At 38.4% G+C, this 20755-nt stretch overlaps 1 protein-coding gene across 1 annotated transcript in view; it reads left to right on the plus strand.

Moving 5' to 3' along the window:
- Window positions 1-501: 501 nt before the first annotated feature.
- BTAF1 (B-TFIID TATA-box binding protein associated factor 1) overlaps window positions 502-20755 on the plus strand; it is a 68113-nt gene continuing 47859 nt past the window's right edge. Inside the window, exons 1-11 of the mRNA XM_078391314.1 lie at window positions 502-644; window positions 6558-6681; window positions 7905-8019; window positions 8304-8450; window positions 11276-11439; window positions 11916-12052; window positions 12989-13100; window positions 14364-14432; window positions 15409-15498; window positions 16576-16671; window positions 16756-16932. Coding sequence (XP_078247440.1) covers window positions 631-644; window positions 6558-6681; window positions 7905-8019; window positions 8304-8450; window positions 11276-11439; window positions 11916-12052; window positions 12989-13100; window positions 14364-14432; window positions 15409-15498; window positions 16576-16671; window positions 16756-16932 — 1245 coding nt within the window. The 5' untranslated portion in view covers window positions 502-630. The remainder of the gene's footprint in view (window positions 645-6557; window positions 6682-7904; window positions 8020-8303; window positions 8451-11275; window positions 11440-11915; window positions 12053-12988; window positions 13101-14363; window positions 14433-15408; window positions 15499-16575; window positions 16672-16755; window positions 16933-20755) is intronic.

Consider the following 20755-nt stretch of genomic DNA (forward strand, 5'->3'; position numbering starts at 1 on the left):
AGATTACTAAACATGTTTGTAAGTGTTTGGTGTTTTTTTAAATGAATATTCTCCCTTGCCGTCCCTCCGAGTTTAAGAAACTGAACAAAACCTCCGTTATTCTCCCCTCCCCATCCTATTGGCTGAATGGTATCATCCTCCACAACGGCGGAGGCCGCGGCACCTACCACAATCTCCTCTTCGGCTGTCTCTGCGATCTCAATGGTAGACTCCTATTTAGCCAATTCTTTTCCCCGCCCCCGCACTGTTCTTCAAAGACCGCACGCCATTGGCTGCGGTCTCGCGTCCATGCCAATCAGGAAGAGGCTTCCATGGAGGAAGGGAATAAATACAAGATGGCTGCTCATATAAAACCAGGCATCGGGCTTTCCCCTGGTGATGGAGGGATAGAGGTTTTTATCAGCGCGGACCGTATTTTGTGCCTTGACGGCCTGTACGCGCACCCCAAGGGGAGGAGGGAGGCTCCGGCCGCCGCCGGCTATAGCCCCGCCTGGTCGCTATCTCGTTTGTGGGCCGCGGCGTGCTTCTTCGAGGCCCAGGCCAGGGCCTTGGCCGCTCCCTCCCTTCCTGCCAGAACCGTGGCGACTCTTTCCCTGATCGGCCAGGCCCCAGCTCCGACTTTTTCTTGTTATGGCCGTCTCCAGGTCAGTGGGAAATGGCGGGGACGGGAGCTTGGGAGAAGCGGAGGGTGGGCAAGCCTCTGGGACCCTCGCTCTGGGGTTGCCCTAACGTCGGCAGGCGTCTCTTGTGCCTGGTTGGTATTCGTTCTTCTGAGGGAGACGGGCCTCATGGGTTCCCGGAGACGAGGCTGCTGGTTGAGTTTTAAGTAGGTGGGCAGACGTGTCACCGGCCCCTGATGGCATGAAGAAATACAGTCAGAAGAAGCTGGGCCTTTCGCCCCAAAGTTGTGGGTTTTCCCCCTTTTTTTCTTATCCTTAAAGCCTCCCTTGCCAGGTTTTCTAAAAATTCCTCCACCCCTTCTTCCAAAAACTACAAAAGGGTTGTGCTGGGGAAATGACGAGCCAGCGAAAGGCATACTGTATTTCAATTATGGGAATCAAATCCGGAGTCTTTGGAAATGAATGAGAAATCCCTGAGGTGGTCAGAATTTCTCTGAATGTTGTCTGCGTGTCTTTGTATGAAGTGTGAATATAGGCTTGCAGTGTAATAAATAGCCCTCAACATTGTTCTGCTGCTTGTCTGCCTAGGCTCCTGTTTTAAAAGTTACTTTGGTCTAAATTGGTTCTAGGAGCTAGCTCTGCATCTCCATCATTTAGTCAGACACCTTACCCTGTCACTATTATTTTCACTGTCATTCATTGTGAAGACTGCTGCAAAAGTGATTACAATATGGAATTAGCCCCAGTTCCTATGCTGCAGGACAACTGAGTTATAAGCTCTTTACTGTAATTCAGTATATGTCCAAAAAGAGTCCTTTCAGGATGTGCAGCTTGCTGTCAGTTCTACACAGTTCTTAATGTGTTTGCTGTTATAAGAAGAAAAGTTTGATGTTTTAATAGCAGACAAGCAAACACAGTATAAAAGTAAGTTATAATCAGAACCTTGAACATTGTGAAATGGCGAAAGTAACTTAACTATTAAAGTTTTCTCTTTCTTTGGTATGTGTCTTTCATTATTGGTACAGATCTGTTGGTAAATGGCAGTTGATGCAGAAATGCTAGTAGAGTTGTCGAGGAGCATAAGAGTATGGTATTGCACATTTGTAACCAACCATCTTTGCATATGAGGATTTCATGATCTTGGTGTGCTTGTCAAAAGAAATATGCTGTAATCCTAAGCATGGTTATTAGAGAACTAAGTTTCACTAACTATGGAAGTACTTAACATCTGAACGCACATGCTTGAGAAGCTGTTAATTTATTGTGACATGCTGAAAGTGAAATATAAGACTGCTCTTGATATCTAAGTAAGGACATTTATTTGATTAAGTTGTTTTCTGTTTAACAACAGTGCTATACCACAATTGCTCCTCTTCCTTAAAGAAGTAAAAACATTCTTTCTAAACATATAAAGTAAAACATGATTTCCTTATGCTGCATTAGCTTATACAGTATAGTTAATGAGCATATGTCACCAATTATTTTCTTATTTACTTTCAGTAGTATCATTTTTCTTTTTGGGTAATTGCTATGCTATGGTTTATTTCAGTATTCCAGTGTAACAAATTTGGGAACTCCAGGTCAATGAAGTAAATGCTTTGTATGTAGAAGGTCTCAGGTTCAGTTTTTAACATCTTCAAGTTTTTCTGGGAGGCTATGTAAAAGATCTTAGAGATCCATTGCTGGCTGCTGCACACCTGCCTTTCCTAATAACTCCATACCATCCTGAGATATATGTGAAAAGCTGAAGTGTACAATATTGGCTTATCTAGGCCAATAAGTTAGCTTCAATAAAGGCAGAAAGTGAGGACATCACTCAAAATTAATCTTTTGGAAATTAACTGTAATACCAGTTTTAGCATTCTCAAGTTGTAGTTTCATACATTGAGTTTCTGCTTCATACAGATGTTGATATTAGCAAGTAGTTTAAGTCAGTGTTCATACTAATAAGAATGGAGTGTTTGAAAGCTGGCTAATTGCATTACATATTTTAGTGGTGCTTCGACTTATGACCAATTCGAGTTGCAACCAGAGTTCTGGAACCAATTAAGTTCGTAAGTCAAAGCACCACTGTATTGTAGTGCTAGGTAATAAATGACAGGAATGAAAATCTGTACAATTACTTCTCACATCCTTAACTTGTTACTACTTGTGACTAAACATGCAAAGCATTGTAGCTGAAGACTTTTGCTACCTAGTTATAAAGTACTTAAATTTGCCTATGTGGTATACAAGAATTTGAAATTAAGAGAGCCCTACTTTCAGATGTACAATCTTGAGGATATGACAAAAAAGGAAAAGAGTAGAAGTAGGGAAGAGGAAGCATTCTATGTTGAAAAAATCAAAACATTTATAACTGCCGTCTTCTACTAAATAGAAATCTTAATCAGGAATGACTAACATTTACTGTAGTGCTTCATTTGTTATGACAATTTAGGTACCACTTAAAATGGTAAATGGTTGTACTGTATAGTCTTTTGTTCTCAAAAGTAGCAGGTTATTAAGGTTCATTTCATGTGTACACACACAGTAAAGAGATAGTAATTCCCAAAACTAACCCTCTCGGCTCAAAATTTGTTCTTGTATTAAGATTGAAGCCAAAGTTGAGCAGTTTACATACTGTACTAAAGTTTCTAGTGAATTATTCCTGAACAGAAAATCCAGTAGAGTGTAAGTATGCTCCCAGGCTGTAAGAATTAGTAAAAGCAGCTAGCCAATGTGATTAGTTTGGCAACAATAAAAAGCTCAGGTGAGATTTTATCTCATCCTCTATATATGTATTTCCAGGGTTTTCAAGGTAGAGACTACACAGAAATGATTTACCATTCCCTTCTTCTGAGGGTGTCCTGGAAATGTGCAGGACAGGCTGGCTTTTATCACATGAGGCACAACAATAGAGTAATCCTATGGGCATATTGATCAGTTTCAGAACTGGTAGAAAATTTATAAAATTTACCTAAATTTCATAGATTATAATATATAAATTTGAAAACATAAATTGTGCTTATTGAATCTATCAAGAAATAAAACAACTTGTATATAGTTCATTGTCCACACATCACTTGTGTCACTTATCACTGCAGAGTCAGGATATCTTAAAGTTGCATTTTTTTTCTGATTATAGGTAAAGAACTATTACTTACCTATATTCTAAATATAGGTAAGATACTTGTGCTTATTACTGAGAGCCAGTGCGGTGTAGAGAGTTGGGGACTAGGGCTTAGGAGATCTGGGTTAAAGTCCCCATTTGGCCATGGATACTCACTGAGGGTGTGGCACTTATAAAACCACTCAAATATCTCGCATACCTTGAAAGTTCTACAGAAGTGTTGCTTGACGACATATAACATAATTTTTGCTCACATGATGGCATTCCCAAACAGAATTCTGAACTTGAAACTGAAATTCAGTCTTGGAATTTTGTTCATGGATTGATCCCATTAGCCAGAATTCTTTTCATCTCCATAATCACAGTAGGATGGTTGCCTTTGTTCAGCACACTGTACTTTGTGTGTCTTGGTAAAGCAAAATTGAGTGTAACTAATCATGCAGAGGGCATCCAGCTGAAAGAGGGAAAACATTGTGCAATTGCTGTTCTGCATGTGTTTTTTTCTTGATTTAATTTTGGCCATTGCAATTAGTGGGATTGAATGAGAAAGAGGAGTGAAAAAGTCACAGTCTGTGTGCAGCCATTTCAACAAGACAGACAGGAGACATAACATTTAACACCTTGCAGGCAGAGTGATCCAAAAATGGAAATTTGTAAAAGAGATCAGGGTTATTTGCCTTAAAACATTTTAGCCGTTGTTTGTGAGTCTTGTTGGTGAACTGTTTTTCCTTTTTCTTTGTTACTTCTATGATCTGGCACAGGATCTTATGATTATTTAGTGATGCATACACAGTGGTTCCTACTGTACTTAAAAATATCATTGGAAGTTCCGAAAGCAACTTAAAACCATGAAGTAACTTGGTACATACTGCTATAGAACCATTCCACTACAGTATCACTTCAGATGCTGCATGGGAGCTATACTTCATGGCTCATATAGTCTGTACAAATGTGGTTTTAACTACAGAATCTACTGACGTGATTCCTTAATGAGAATATTCTGATATAGGTGAGGTAACATCTTGTTGAACATACTGTAATACCCTATCACCAATCTTTTTTAATGCTGCACTTCTCTTTCGCATTCATACTTACCTGATGGTGGTGGTGAAAAGGGGTTTTAATGTTGCATTCATTCGTGTTGATCTTGCCACTCCAAATGCAGTAAAGTATGTCAAGATCTCTGAAGCATATAGTTTACTGAGGTTTAAATCATTAGGATGGGCCCCTAGTTGTTAGGATACGTAGTGCTCTGGTAGTGATCTAAGATGCAATGAGACCCAGTACCAGTCCCTCTCATTAAGATATATTCTTTATTTCTGCTACACCAGGGAAGGAAATTGAGCATGACTTGGCAGTGGCAGATTTGAAGTGGTTACTTAGGTCGTTTTGTGATATCACCGAGATTGCAGTGGGACTCGGACTTCAAAGTGGATTGGACATTAGTTGTAATGCTTCAATTTAAAAAAAAATATAATCCCTACGACTAGTATTCTCTAAATTGAGATTGGAAACGGGGTTTGCTTTTCTCTAAGCTGCCCAGAGTAGTGGCCTGGCCACTAGACAGGCAAGGTAAAAAATTAATTATTACTTTTTAAAATTAATTAATTAAATAAAGTAATAATTAATTAACATTGCTTCATTTAAAATCACAGTAGAAAGCTGAGCGCAGCTATGTATGTCTTGCTTTTTCTTGTCTCTGTATTTTCTCCAATACCTTTCAGAGGAGAGGCATAGCTCAGTGGGTAGAGCCACAGGATTTGCATGTAGAAAACCATTTTTCAGGACTGTTAACTATTTCTGTCCTCTGTTGCACAATAGCCACTGTTTAAAATGGATAATACCATGCAAATCTGGAAGAGACTTTATTTCAATACAGTGTCTTGTTATTTAATAAAATAAGCACATTAAAATAAGAACCCCATGGATCAAGGTAGGATTGGCTGTAGTTTGAGTCTGATATTGTGATTACACAGTCATGAAGTATACTTGCTATGGTAAGATGACTTTGTAGAGATTAGTATAATGTAAAGCACATGAGATGTACCATATGGTACTTGCTCTGTGAAGTATCATACTGGTAACCTCTCTCAGGGAGATTTTAATTTCTGCAGATTTTGATTTATATTACTAAGCGTAAAGATGTTCTGCTTGTAGCAATATGTAAAAATTTGTGAAAGACAGGCCGTGCTATAAGTCAGTCTAGATGCTTTTAAAAATTTAGTTAATGTCTTTTAGAAAGTACCATTAGAGAGAAAGAAGTGATGGAACCCAATTGGTTTATCTGTTCCTGGTGTGGAGATTCCTGTGGAGCATTTGAATCTACTGCCACCTCACTCGCCCTCATCCCACGTCGCAGTTAGACTTTGAATGTGCTCAAATGGGAGCTTTTTCTTTCTCCCAGCCTGCTTTTGCATGGGCTAGTGTTTTTTTCAGGGACCAACAGCTAGGATGGAAGGGCTGAGGCAACCCTTCCATTCCATATACCTTACCAACATTGTGGGGAATGGGAATAAGAGAGAGAGAGAAAATGTTTCTCAGGCAGTGCTCAGTGCTGACATGCAATCCCTAGAAGATTTTGTGTGAGCAAATTCAAATCTTCGTCTGAAACTATCTCCTTGGTCTATTTCTTAGTAACTTCCTAATTTAAGCTACTGTGAAATATAGTCAGTACAACATGCTTCAATAAGCCAGTAAAAAAATTGAAACAGAAGTAGTTGTAGTCATGTAATTATTAACGTCTTGCAAATAGTCTCAAATAAGTACAGATGCAAAATACATCTTCAGTTACTGGTTTATTTTAATTTTAATTTTGTCATTCATTCTAGGCTCGATCGGCTCTTTATCTTACTTGACACTGGCACAACTCCAGTAACAAGGAAAGCAGCTGCACAACAGCTTGGGGAGGTTGTGAAACTTCATCCACATGAACTGAACAATCTCTTGGCTAAAGTAAGTATTTTGGATGTTTTAACAAATAGCATAGCAAAGTTATTCCTAGTTAGTAAAAAAATGAGTTAAAATAATTTTTGTGAATCTTCAATCCAGTTTGTTATAGTTTCAACTAAAGAAGTGCTGCCTGAAAAATCTCCTTGTGTATTTAACAGATCCTTTCACAAATTTATGTACTATAGATAAACCAAACAGGATATGGGCCTATGTAGAGTGAAATACTCCACTTGCAGAGCTTCTCGCTGCTGGAGTACAAGCAGAAGTCATCCTGTTTAAAACATTGGGAGCTTTTGCAAACAGTGAATACCCTCTGGCACAACTTCTAAGTAGACTGTGTAATGAGTGGTAGAAGTAGAGAGAATACTGGGGCATGTTTTTAGACAGCATATAACTCTGTCTTGCAAATTCATATTTAATGTATTTGCTGTGATACTAGCCCTGAAACAGTTCAGTCAGTGGAAATCAGCAGAACTGTTTAAGCTCTTGTGGAATACAATCAGTGGTTCCTTCTATGATGTTGTTACCCCATAAGTGATTGCAAAAGGGGGCTGACCATACTTGTAGACTTCCATCTCATATGACTTTTTCAGGTTGTAGGCCAGCATACAACGTGAATGTGAAAGGTTCTTGTGAAAGGCTCAAGACATGACTGAATATAGACTATCTACTGTAGAAAAACAGATTGTATTAACATGGCTGATTAGGTGAAATATAGAAGTCTTATGCTGTTGTACTTTTTTAAAATGTAAAAATAACAGAGCACAGTTTGCTGTCCTCTGACGATGCCGGCCACAGAGACTGGCGAAACGTTAGGAAAAACCACCTTCAGAACACGGCCAAGAAGCCCGAAAAACCCACAACAACCAGTAAAAATAACAGTTAAATTGTCAGTTAATCTGGGATCCTTTTTGAGCAACTTCGCATATACATCGCTGTCAGGAAAAAGCATAGCTTAATGTGTCTACATTTTGAAAATATAGTAGAAGTAAAGTATTGCTTAAATTGTTATTGATTAAACAATTTTTATCTTCATATTTTACAAAGATGAATGACCAGAGCTCTCCAATGCTCCTTCAAGATGAGGATATGGCAAACCTGCAGCTGCCTATTTTCATAAAGTTCATGTTTTTTAACTGTTAAGTTCACCTGTACTGTATATTTTCTTGAGCATTATACAGAATGGCTACTGAATACTAGGAAACTAATTTTTGGATTTCTTAAAGGTATTGGTACACTTAAGGAGTACAAACTGGGATACCCGCATTGCAGCTGGACAAGCGGTGGAAGCAATAGTGAAAAATGTGCCAGAATGGAACCCAGCTCCAAGGGTGAAACAAGGTGCTTTAATCAGATGAATGTGTAAAAATATTGTGAAGTGCACTTCTTAAAAGTACCCTTTCTATGCATCCATGTTTCTAAAAATATTATGCAACATTGCTTGTTTTGTCCTGTATGCTTGATTGATTGTTAATAGAGAAATAAGGGATGAGCAGAATGTTTCTTTTTAAAAAACATGATTTGATCAGCTGGTGCTTCAACACTAAGATGGAAGACCTTCAGATTGTATTCATGAACAGTTTCCTTTTTAGCACTAATTTCAGTCTACATTATTCTTTATATAGAACGCAGCTGTGAAAGCCCACTAGAAGAGTCATCTGCTTCTGATCGGTTGCATTTTGACAGATTTGATATCTGCCAACTTTTAAAACATGGTGCTTCTCTACTTGGATCTGCTGGTGCTGAATTTGAGGTTCAAGATGACACATCTGGTAATTGCTCCTAAACTGTTGTATATGTGTATGCACAAAATCCTACTGGTGTTTGCTTAAGAGTTGTGTAACTTTCTGTGACTCTGTGGCCAAATGACAAGGGCCAGGGCAGCCTTATGTGCACAGTCAAACAGTTGAATGGACACTACTCAGACACATTCTAGCATCTTGTCAATTGACCATAGCAGGCTATATAAAATGTTAAGATGCTAGCCATTGTTTTCATTAACTATAGTAGCATTTAGAGCTATCCCAAAACATTTTGCTGCTTTTCTCAAAGGAGAGTATGGTGCTGCCTCAGTGACTCAGCTAAGGGCTGGATTTTAATGCAATGTTGCTTTGTCAGCCAGTATTCTGCACTGCATATTATCCAACTGGCTATTTCCCTGTAGTACAAGAAGACATTATGAACAAATGGGTTGTGCTTCCAACTTGTTTCTGATAAGCAGGAAGTGAATGACCAGAGCTCTCCAATGCTCCTTCAAGATGAGGATATGGCAAACCTGCAGCTGCCTATTTTAGGTATCCTAAAACACATCCTGTGACATAGTACATAATTGTGTTCAATTGGGGGGGGGGGAACACTGGGCAGAAAGGAGCACTCTCCAACAGCTTTTTTTACTCCCAAGCTTTTGTTTCTTGTGGCAGTCATCTCTGTCTAATACAGAGTCAGCCCTGATGCTGTGTTCTGTTTTCTCTCAAATAATTAAACAACTTTATAGTCTTCACTTTTATGTATTTATGCCATGTTCTATTCTATAATTAAGTTAATAGTTAATTAAATCCTCTTAACTTGGATACATAGTTAATCATGTTTGCCAAAACATTTCTATGTTCAGTGAGTAGGCAAATGAAATATTTGTGCATGACATAGCCATACACTACAAAGTATTCTGTGCTTTCAAAAAGTAAATATATTTTAGCAGCAGTTTTACTGTTGTCCAATTTAAGTCCCATGATTATATTGAAGCATATATCAATCTATAGTTGGTGAGACATGTCTTCTCAAAGCTGAGAAAATCTTCAGTGTATAATTGAAACGTGTAACAGACCCTTTCCAAGCAGAGATATAGTTTTGGTCAGAATGCTGTTACTTACACCTATGTAAATTTAATGGAGTAAATTTCAGCAGCTTATTTCCACAAGTTAAGAAGCTTAACTGTTTGTGTTTGTGTTTCTTTCTTTGCACTAAGTCACACAAAAAGTGTATGAAAAGAAATACAAGCATCAGCATCTCAACTAGTGGCAATTTGCTGCTGAGATGTGTACTGTTGGACTTAAGCCATTGTAAGTAGGATTCTGGCTGTTGCCTATTAAGCAGTGTCATTAACTGTTACAACAAATACTATATTTAGAAGTTGATATGCATTTCTACACTAATGCCAGTGCCGTTCTCCTGCCAGCAGAAACCAAATAGAGTTCTGCTCAGCATGCTCTGGTTGGCAAAAATAGAGAACAAGTCCTGCTGCACAATTACAGAAACAGTGTAACTTTTGGAAGCAAACTGCCGTAAGTTAAGAAATTGCTGTAAACATCTGTTGCATACTGAATCATGCTACTCAGTGTACAACAGATGAGGTTTACAAAGATTTCCTAACTTGCAGCAAATATCTCTAAAAATTACACCTTTTTCATAACTGTTCAACAAAATTTTGGCCATTAGGTTATATTTAGCAGAGGACTAATATGGCTTTAGAGGCATTGGTCAAGACATGACACCATCAATACATCCTCTGGCTCTTTTACAACATTAAAGTTAAAAAGTTCTAAGTTAGCTAGCGGCATTAAAGGATATAAAAGCTTTTAAAGCATCACAGCAGTCACATGATAGAGGATGAAATTAGGAGACACATATAACCATGTGTATGCTACCCCAACTCTCCTAGAACATTAAACAAGAAATCTTTAACAAGGGCAGGGCGCTTGAAAACCTTATGTGGTCAGGACACTGCAGCAAGCTATTGCAGCAGCGCGGTATTTGGGCACTTTACTACTAACGTAAGAAACCTTATCGGAGAGTATCAAAAGACTATAAAATTCATTGGATCTCCCTGGAAATTTTAGAAAAATATATTAGAGAAGATCCTTGCAGAGATCTCAGTAGAAATGACAGTGTAAGAGGACATGCTCCACTGTTTCTACTTTACCACTGTCACAAGGACATAAACGATCAGAGTAGTGTATGCCTTGAAATCTCCCTTCCAGGAGATTAGAAGGCAACACATTAAATCTGGCTGAGATAAAAGCTCTTCTACATTTAGGTGGTGTTATACTTGTCATATAGGTGGTAGGTATAAAGGCGTTTTTTACAGCACTGGATTTGTACAGTGAACCTAAATGTTCTTAAAGTTGTGTGTCCCAGATCCTTTGCTTGACAGCTGATTTGGCATTGGTGTAACCCATCACTATAAGGATATTTGGGGAAAGACCAATTTGCAGAACTTTGTCGGGTGACACTTTCATTCCGATTGGAAGGTGTCGGAGTCAGTGGTGCCAAATTGTGTGGGAAGAAGATAAAGCTTTAGCCAGTGATTGAACATGTAGACCTTAGCATGCACTCTGATGGAGACTAAACCTACCTCTAGGCGTAGAGCTGTGTTAGGGACAAAAGGAGGCACTGCCAGTAGAACTCGCAGAAATTTGAACTGGACAAACTCAAGGGGGTTGCAGATTGGAATATGCAAATAATTGGGAACGATAGAGCATTGTCTCTGATATTGTGTAATTTTATCTAAATAATGTATTCTTATATTCCTGGTCATTGACTATAATAAATTATTATTATTAAACACGGCTTTAACAGCTTTGTCTGTTTCACTTTGAAGGTGACGTGGATCCTAAAGAACGGATTGCACGACAGAGGAAATTGCTCCAAAAGAAGCTTGGCCTTGATATGGGTGCTGCAATAGGAATGGATACAGAAGACCTGTTTAACGATGAGGATTTGGATTATACTCCTGCTACATCACTTCTGGTGCACAAACAACCTGTAGGTAAAACTTCACGCAGTTTGACTGGAGATATTTTTTACGGTCTGATTTGTTTGCTCTTCTGCCATTTTAAAGTATACTGTATTTATATAAGCAGTTTTTTGAAAATATGTAGTAACATGCTGTACATATCTGTAAAACATTGAAAGAATTCTAGTTAGAAATGGCATGAAACTTACGATACAGAGATTTCAAGCCTTTCTTAAACTGTGGGTGGCTGAATCAGAAAGCCCTAGCCAAGACAGCAGGGATTTGTGTTTTGCACAAAGATGGCCCTTGACTTCTTTCACTTAACTAGCCGCATGTCAGTCTTTCCAGAGTGCTTTTTATTATTTAGGAGTCTAAGATTGGCTGGGAGCACAGGAGGTTGCAGCAGGAAGGGAGGAGGCAAAGAAGCTGTTGTGCATAAATAGAACTCTGGTCATGCTTCTCTAGATCTAAGCCAGACAAGCTACTGAATTTTTCTTGTATTCAGACTCTTCCAGCTGCTGAATTGATTGATTCAGAATTTCGAGCAGGCATGAGTAGCAGGCAAAAGAATAAGGCTAAACGAATGGCCAAACTGTTTGCAAAGCAGAGATCAAGAGATGCAGTGGAAACCAATGAGAAAAGGTACTGTAAGTGTTGAAAATTATTTGTCTTGTTTAAGTGCTGGGCACTGAAAGATATTGTAGAAACACAAGAAAATATTTCTGTTTCCTAGCCTGGATAAAAATACCAGAAGTATGAAAAATGTCAAAAAGAAAAATACATCCTAAGGACCTGTCCCACATAGATACAGACATATCTCCCAGTGAGGGCCATGGAATGCTGGCTGACTAACTGGTTGCTGTCATAGTAGAAGAATGGAATGAAATTATCTGGTTTTTAGACCTTAAAGAACTATGAAGTACTTCATACTAGCAATATTTACTTGTAGCTTCTACTTTGAAGACAGAGTAGCAATCCCATGTATTCTTTTTTCAGTAGTTCTGTATTATGTATTAGCAAACTCTAGTGAACCTCATTGTTCTGGTGCGTTTTAATGATTGAAAGGGCCTTAGCAATTTTCAGTATTGTTACTTTCTCTCACCTTAATGACTAGTTATCTGTATCCCACACAATTTCATATCTATTCACTTAGAAAGAGTATATCCCTTGGTTTCCATGTATGATTTATAGCTGTCCTAGCAGCCAATAAAAGGAAAATCATCATTCCACTATCTGCTAGTAGAACATTTGATTTCCTGTAATAAAACTGTCATTGAGGGATATAATGGTAAATCATCACCTGTCATCTCTTACATTTTCAGAAAGAATCCTTTGGAAACTTCTGATCCTGGGGCATTCTCAATAAATAGGATATCTACCATATATGTCTGCATTTCCAACATTCATTATTTACTTTGCATGATTTGATAGTCGTAAAGAAGTTAATGTGCTTTTGTTTAATATGATCAGTGTTGATTCTAGTACTATTCCTTTTTGAAATATACAGTTAATGATAAATAGCTGCTCTATTAAGTGGTATGACATGACACTTCACAAATATTTAATATTCTTTTGCAGCAATGATAGTGCTGATGGTGAGCCAGAAGAAAAAAGAAGGAAAATGGCAAATGTTATCCTGAATCAACCTGTGACTGACTCCAGACTTTTGGTTGAGAATACTCCAGATGAGGTATGGTATAGAGTCATGGCATATTAAACTGAGAACACAATCCAACCTAAGTGAGTAATAAATTAATCCGACTTGAAATAATTAAATCTATTGATTGAGTTGGTGAATTATATTCCTGGTGTTTCTGCTGATGAAATCATTGGGATTTAAAGTGATGGTAGAAGCGAGTTCCAGGTTGTTGAAATTTGGAAGACAGCTTTTACCCACTTGAAATGCCTAATTTTAATTGAAGGTAAGTTCAGAATGTGGGCATGGGTTCATATTCCCTTTTGCTGTGGTCTCCTTTTGTTTCTGTTTCTTGGCAAATGGAGAAGAGGACAACAGAGGATGAAATGGTTGGACAGTGTCACCGAAGCTACCAACATGAATTTGACCCAACTCCGGGAGGCAGTGGAAGACAGAAGGACCTGGCGTGCTCTGGTCCATGGGGTCACAAAGAAGGGAATATGAAATCCACTCACCTTCTGATCTTTGTTTGCAAGTGATCAAGGACATTTTGTTTTCATATATTCAGAAGGAAGGATTGCAAAAACCATGAAGCAGTCAGACTGAGAAATATTGCAAAACCCTTTTTTATAGTAGTTAGTATTAACTGGATCATTTGCAGTCTCAGTTCTGGAATACTTGTTTCTAGAAACAGCTTTCATAAAGTAAGAGAGAATTGATGTCCAGGACATTTGGCTAGAATTGGAAACAGTGATGCTTTAAAATAAAAACTTAATCTGTATGAAAACAATTTTTTCTGGAAATTGTATATTTCAAGTATTTGTATTAGAAGAATCAGTGTCAAGGATAAGTCCAGTATACTGTGGTGATACTACTGGGAGGGTTCAGTTACCAAAGATTTATATTGCAGTTGAACCATAATTGCATATTTCTGTTAAAATCAGTGGAATTTGAATGTGAGTAGCTGGTATATGCAGATTTGCAGAAAATGGAATCCTCTAAAGAGAAAATAGCAAAGTATAAGGCTGAACTATAACAATTAGCAGGCAACATGTTTAAGAGTGAAGGGGAGAGGATGAGGCTCAAGAGAAAAGCAAAATTATGGGTTTCAGACTCAATTTTGAACATGCAAGTGTTGACTAAATGTTTTATATGTCCTATGCCTTTCGATTAACAATTCAAAATTTTCCTTGTTTTCGTCTGGAATAGCCTTAGTATCAGGATTCAGAATACTAATGTGTAATTAAGTACAGTTTAAAAAGAAATTGGCAGAGTAACTAAGTAAATCATGATCAACTGTGTTTTTGTCCCTTTTAGACCAATGAATGGCCTCTAGAAAGTTTTTGTGAAGAAGTGTGCAATGACCTTTTTAACCCAGCATGGGAGGTAAAGCTGGCTTTCACTCTCTTATATGATATTAAAAGGAATAAATACTTTGTAACTCTTGTCATTATTACAAGATTGTGTGTGGTTCAGTTTTTATAGCCATATTGTTTTCAATGTAGTTAGTCTGTTTGTATTGCCTGTAATAAAACAATAGTTAAGGTATACTTAACTTGTGCAAAAATCTGACAGTCTTTGAGTAACTTGATGTTCACACATTGCATATAATGGTTGTGGGTTTTTCGAGCTCTTTGGCCGTTTTCTGAAGGTTGTTCTTCCTGACGTTTCGTCAGTCTCTCGGCGGTGGCTCCTCGCCTCTGGAATAACTTACCACCTGATATCCGCGCGGCTCCCTCGCTGGGTATTTTTAAAAACCAACTAAAAACACTGATGTTTCGGCAGGCCTTCCCCTCAGCCAATCCCTGACTTTCCCTTTCTTACCTTTTCTAGTGTCTGTCCCATTTGTCTAAAGTTCTCCCCTTATTTTAAAATTGTTTTTATTTACATTTTCATATTATTGTTGTAAGCCGCCTAGAGTGGTCTTAATTGACTAGATAGGCGAGATATAAATTAAATAAATAAATAAATAAATAAACCACAAACGCTTGTTAAGCTGTTGGGAATGCACTGTGGTTTTTATTTATTTATTTATTTAACTTATATGCCGCCCACACTACCCCTTCTCTAAATGCTAATTACCAACTCATGTAACTAGAGAAGGTAATAATGATATCTGTGAAATACTGTAGTTTTAATTCTGCCAGCAATTGAGTTTTCACCTGAGAGTTTTAAGTGGAAAAAAAATCACCTCTTTACCAGGTGAACTCTGGTTTGGAAGCAAATGATTCCCAGAGGTAATTTTGGGACATTGTAGTAAGCTATGATTGGCTATCCAGAGATGTTTGTGAACCATGAAAGCTCTTGATCTTAAATCTCCAGAATCTTTTTGTTTTGTTTTTCATTTTTTGCAATCTCTTAGATTCGGCATGGTGCAGGCATTGGACTGCGAGAGGTACTTAAAGCACATGGGAAGAGTGGAGGTAAAATAGAAGACAGCACCATAGAAGAGGTAACTGCATCCCTAGATAGTGCTGAGTCTGCATGTGTATGTTTAGTTGTAGTGCAGAGTTTTCAGTTGCTCCCACATTAAAAAATGGAAGTAGTAAGGGAGATTGTTAAATGAAGTAGAATACTAATGATTTCCATCGTTTTTATGCTACTTATATATTATAAACATTATTTTGCAGTCATATAATCTTCCTGTTCTCTTTTTCTGTCCCTTATACTGTTAAGTATAACAGTATTATGATCTTAATATATTACCCAGTGTAACTTGAACTGTAATTTGACTGGCACAGAAATGGTTTCTCTTTTGAAAAATCAACATCAATTTGCAGTACTTCTTAGAGTTTTCTAAAGCAGTGGTGATGTTTAAATAAAATGACACCTGGATATGGTTCTAAATATGCAGCAAAATGGAGTGAAAGAATTAACTTTGATTTCCAGTGGAGATAGCATCACTTTTTTCATATTCTCCTTTGAACATGTATTTTTAAAAGCTGACTGCCCTCCTGGTGGAAGTTAACACATAAAAACATTTATCCTAAAACCTAGAACCTGTTTGCTTGGTTGTTTTTAGATGGAAAGATGTTAAAAGCATTTCTCATTTTCAGGGTAAAGTGGTACTACTTGCTCCACTTCCTCTGGATTTTTCATGTTCATAATGTTGCCTGTATAGATCAGCTGCAACTCTGTGGTTGCTCATCAATAGATTTCTAGTCATACGTTGGGTCATATCTTTGTTGTACAAACTGTTCTGTTTTGAAAGGCTGATTAAATTGTGTCGGGAAGATGGAGTAGTTTCTTCTAGTTGCTACCAAAAGATTAGATATTTAATCCACAGAGAGCTACCTTTTTCCAGAAAAGTCTTCCCTATTGTCATTGGTTTTCAGCAAAAAATTCTGCTGCAGTGCAGTGTTAAGATAGACACTGTTTTTCGCTCTGCTGTACAAAATGTGTAACATTATTTTTGCTTTAATTCCACATGTTCAGTGGGGCACACTTGTTTTTCTGACAGGCTGTAAAGAGAAGGAGATTAAGAATATTTTAGGATTCTGCTAATTTGTAATTTATTGTTTGTTCACAGATGACTCAGCAACACCAGGACTGGCTAGAGGACCTGGCTATCAGACTTCTTTGTGTGTTTGCTTTAGACAGATTTGGTGATTTTGTTTCAGATGAAGTAAGTATCAAGAAGGCTTATTGTTATTAGTTAACATTTGAGTGTGTACTGTTCTGTTAAGGGTTTTTTTTTCTTGAATTTCAGGTTGTGGCACCAGTGAGAGAGACTTGCGCTCAGACTTTGGGAGTAGTGCTGAAATATATGAATGATAGCGGAGTTCATAAAACTGTGGCTGTCTTGCTGAAATTACTTGCACAAGAGCAGTGGGAAGTGAGACATGGTGGTCTGCTAGGAATAAAATATGCTTTGGCTGTTCGTCAGGTATTAGTTTTAATCTTGTTTCAAGTGGCATTGTTCCATGATTTCTATCGCATGGGAGATTATCCTATTTCTAATAATGCCATTTTCCCATCTCTAGTAGCTGTGGAGAAAAGGCTGTATCAGTGACAATTACTGGGGTGATAGTAGGTTTTGTCTCTATAGTCATATTTTATGTAGCAGAGCAGGATATCCTGAACATTCAGTTGTCCCTCATACTAAGTTTAACAGACAGGAATTGTAAACCAGTCAGATTGGTCTGGAGTTCCCTTTAGTGTGGGAGGAAACTGGCTTATTAGACTGTTTCCTGCCTCTGCTTTACATAGTTGTCTCTTTGTTCATCTTTGCTTTATTGTTTTTCACTACCTCTACTTATCTAAATTAACAAACAAAAAAGTCTATTTTCTCATCTTTTTGTCTATTTTTCCTTCAATCTGTTGTGTTACTGTCCCCTGAGCAACCTGCTGGTAAGACCCAAATGAGATTAAAGAAGTTCCTGCACTCAGAGTTCATTAACTGGATAAAAATGCTGGTTGTGTGGGAAGTGGGAGATGCAACAGTAACCCAGAGAAATAGGAATTGCTGAAAAATCACTCCGACATACCAGTGAGACATGCAGCACCCAACCTCTACCTCCATCATGCCATTTAGGTCTTCAAGCATTTGAAGCCATAAGAGAATATGATGTAGAAGACCATCATAGAGCTTAGAATGCACACTTCTGTACTCTCAAACAACAACAAAAATAGAGTTCTTTTTCAGAGCAACCATCTTCAGTTTTGAGAAGGAAGACAAGGGAGTTGTCCTTTTCACATTCACCACTGCTTAAAGTCCTCAAACAAAGCAGGCAGCAAGCAACCAAAAAACAAAACAAAGTCGCTGACCACAGGGCCCTATTGCCCACTTCCTCTCTCATACATCTGTCAGAGGATGATGATGAAAGGGAAGTTTTGTATTCTCACCTCTTCTTTCATAAGCACAAGTGATGCAGCTGAGGAATAAGCAAAGGAGACTGGTCAACCCCACCTCCTCTATGCTGTTTAACATCAAAATGTTTGGATTATTGTTTAAGAAGGTTCTGGATATAATATGATCAGAAAAGTCCAGCCCAGTCCCAGATCCAGATTTACCCCCCCCCCCAGTGTTGAGGGGAAGCTTTGAAAAAGACAAGTGCCTCAAGTGACAAACTTACTTTTTTCAAATAAATTGTTTAGCTTGGTAAACAAGAGTGGAGAAAACTTGCATCGTATGAACCTTTATCATCTCAGGTTTAAGAAGCTTGTAATCTACTACACACAGTTGTCTACAGGTGGGCACTCCGGTGGCTACCTGGACTCTTTTTCTATATATACCAAGGATCCGGGAGATACTCTGAAAAATCAGGAGACAGACTCCATGTTAAGAAAAATGTGTGGGTCCTTATAACTATCAGGGTAGCAATAGCAGCATCCATTATCACCTGGCTTCCCTTTTATGGGCTGGGAGTTTTTGTATCTATTACCACAGAGTAATGTTGGCTCAGACGGGGAATAAATCAGATGTTCAAAGCAACAGCCTGCACAACAGATGCTGTCCTAAATGTTATACCTTTTAATGGAAGCCAATGCTGGGTCTGAAAAGGGTAAGCAGGTTTGTATGGAGACAACGTTCCCTCTAAGCTGCATGCACACTTGCCCAGAGCTCCATCAGGGCTGTTCATGGTCTGGCAGCCAGTTTACTTCCCATTTCAAATGAAGCCCTGTTCCCATGGAGCAAGGTTCCCATGCTGCAGGACAGAAAATTAGAAGGAACGTTGCATGGAGAGACACATTTTGGATGTAAATGCTGCAGTCAGTCTTGGAAACCTTGCAACTAAGACATCTCCTAGCATCTCTCAGTTTGATACAGGCCTTCCCGCACATATCTGCTGGCACAGATCAGATAATTTTTATAATTTGTCTACTAAGGAATTTGCTACAAACACACAACCCATCCATTGAGGCTATCCCCTTCATTATAGGCCTTTACAGAGATGCTAATAACACTGGTAGTCCACCTAAGAATAACAGGGCATATTTACATTTATCTTTACCTAGACAACCTTTTTATTAGGTGAAGGACCAAAAACCAAGGAATGAGAATAAGAAATATCCAGCCAACACTGGAGACATAACAAACCTGTGGCTTTCTGGTTAATGTTCAAAGAAGCACTTGCTGCCTTCTGAGTCTATTAGCATCTGTGGATCATAGCTACAGTTTAGGGGAGGTGTTACTCCCACTCAATCAGCTTTACACTGTGGCATGCAAAGTCCTGACCAAACTGATAGTACATCTAATGATTTGGTGCAGCTGCAGAGGACAATGGTTATAGTCATAGACTGCATGCTGTGGGCAAGGTTTTATTCCTAACCACTGCAATGACTACTGCCATGTTGCTGGAATGGCACAGGAGATCAAGCAGTTACACTGGCAGCTAAATAGAGAAATAGCAATAGGAAGGAAATTCCTTTCCCCCTCCCCACTTAAGAGTTCAGAAAATTACTGATGTCAGCCTATAGGACTTCGGGTGCATCTACACTCCGAAATGGCAAGTGGTCATAGAAAACATCCTCACTCTTTGAAGGAATTGAGAGCAGTCAGACTGGCTGTTTTCACTTTTCACATTCAAATACAGAGCAAAGATATAAGAGTGCATATAAAAGCACATCTGAATTACTAAGAAGAGAGCATGTTCCTGTTATGAACAGATCTATTCATGTCATAGGCACAGTCCTGTGTTCTCTGTAGAAGTGTGTGTCTAGGGAATAGCTGAATGGCTGAAAACACAGGCAGATTGAGCCATGCCAACCTTGGCAGTGACAAATGAAATGTTTCTACCAGGGTGTTCCACATGAACACAACAAGGCTAAGAATTCAGTAAGTTGACTTCTTCATGCCACCAATCAACCGTCAGATGAGCATATTTTCTTCAGATTCCAAACAGTGGGAAAGACACTAATTATAACTTGATAGTTGGCAGCTGAATGCACAAAACTTCAGCAAAAAGGGTATTTGCCATAGAGCCTTCATGAACCATATTTATGACATTTCTTAGAAAGTGTTCCAGTGATGCTGCACGGAAAAAAGTTGATTGGCAGTCAAAATACCTATTCGCTTTCTTTTGTGTTTCCTGTGGGAGAGGACCAACAAAGAACTCAGATCCACTGCTCTTAAGAGACAGGTGGCAGCCTTCTGTTCTTTTCAGTACAGCAGAGACATTTTTGAGCACTCATCCATTTATCAAAATTTTCTTCAGAGGAATTTTTCTTATGTATCCTCTCACCATATATAGGTAGCCTCAGACCTTCACAGCATTCTGTGAGCCTTAATTAAAATTCCACTCAAACCTGTAAGACGAGCATCATTGAGATACCCTTGTTGGAAGTAGCCATTTTTGGTGGCTGCAACTCCTGCCCATAGAGTTTCAGAGCTGAATATCCTTTCAGTGTGACCTGAACTACGTGTCATTCAAGTGGACAGTGTTAATGTTGACACTGGATTGTGCATTCCTAAAATTCTTCCTTTCATCAATCTCAAGAGATCATTTTACCCTCATTTTGTCTTCAGCCATTCTGACTATCACAATGAGATTGGAACAGAGTGGCCATTAGAAAACTGCTAAAAATATTTGAAGACTGTAAGACATTTTAGAATGTTGGGCTTTATTTGTTTTTGCTGCCATGAGCAAAGAAGTATCTAAATCAACACTAGCCATATAATTGGAAGCATGTATCATATGTGTTGAGTGTGCTGGGATGAAATTGCCTAGAGGAGTTACAGCTCATTCCAACAGGAATACAGCTACTCC

This window comes from Pogona vitticeps, chromosome 3 (assembly GCF_051106095.1).
Source record: "Pogona vitticeps strain Pit_001003342236 chromosome 3, PviZW2.1, whole genome shotgun sequence".
NCBI lineage: Eukaryota > Metazoa > Chordata > Lepidosauria > Squamata > Agamidae > Pogona > Pogona vitticeps.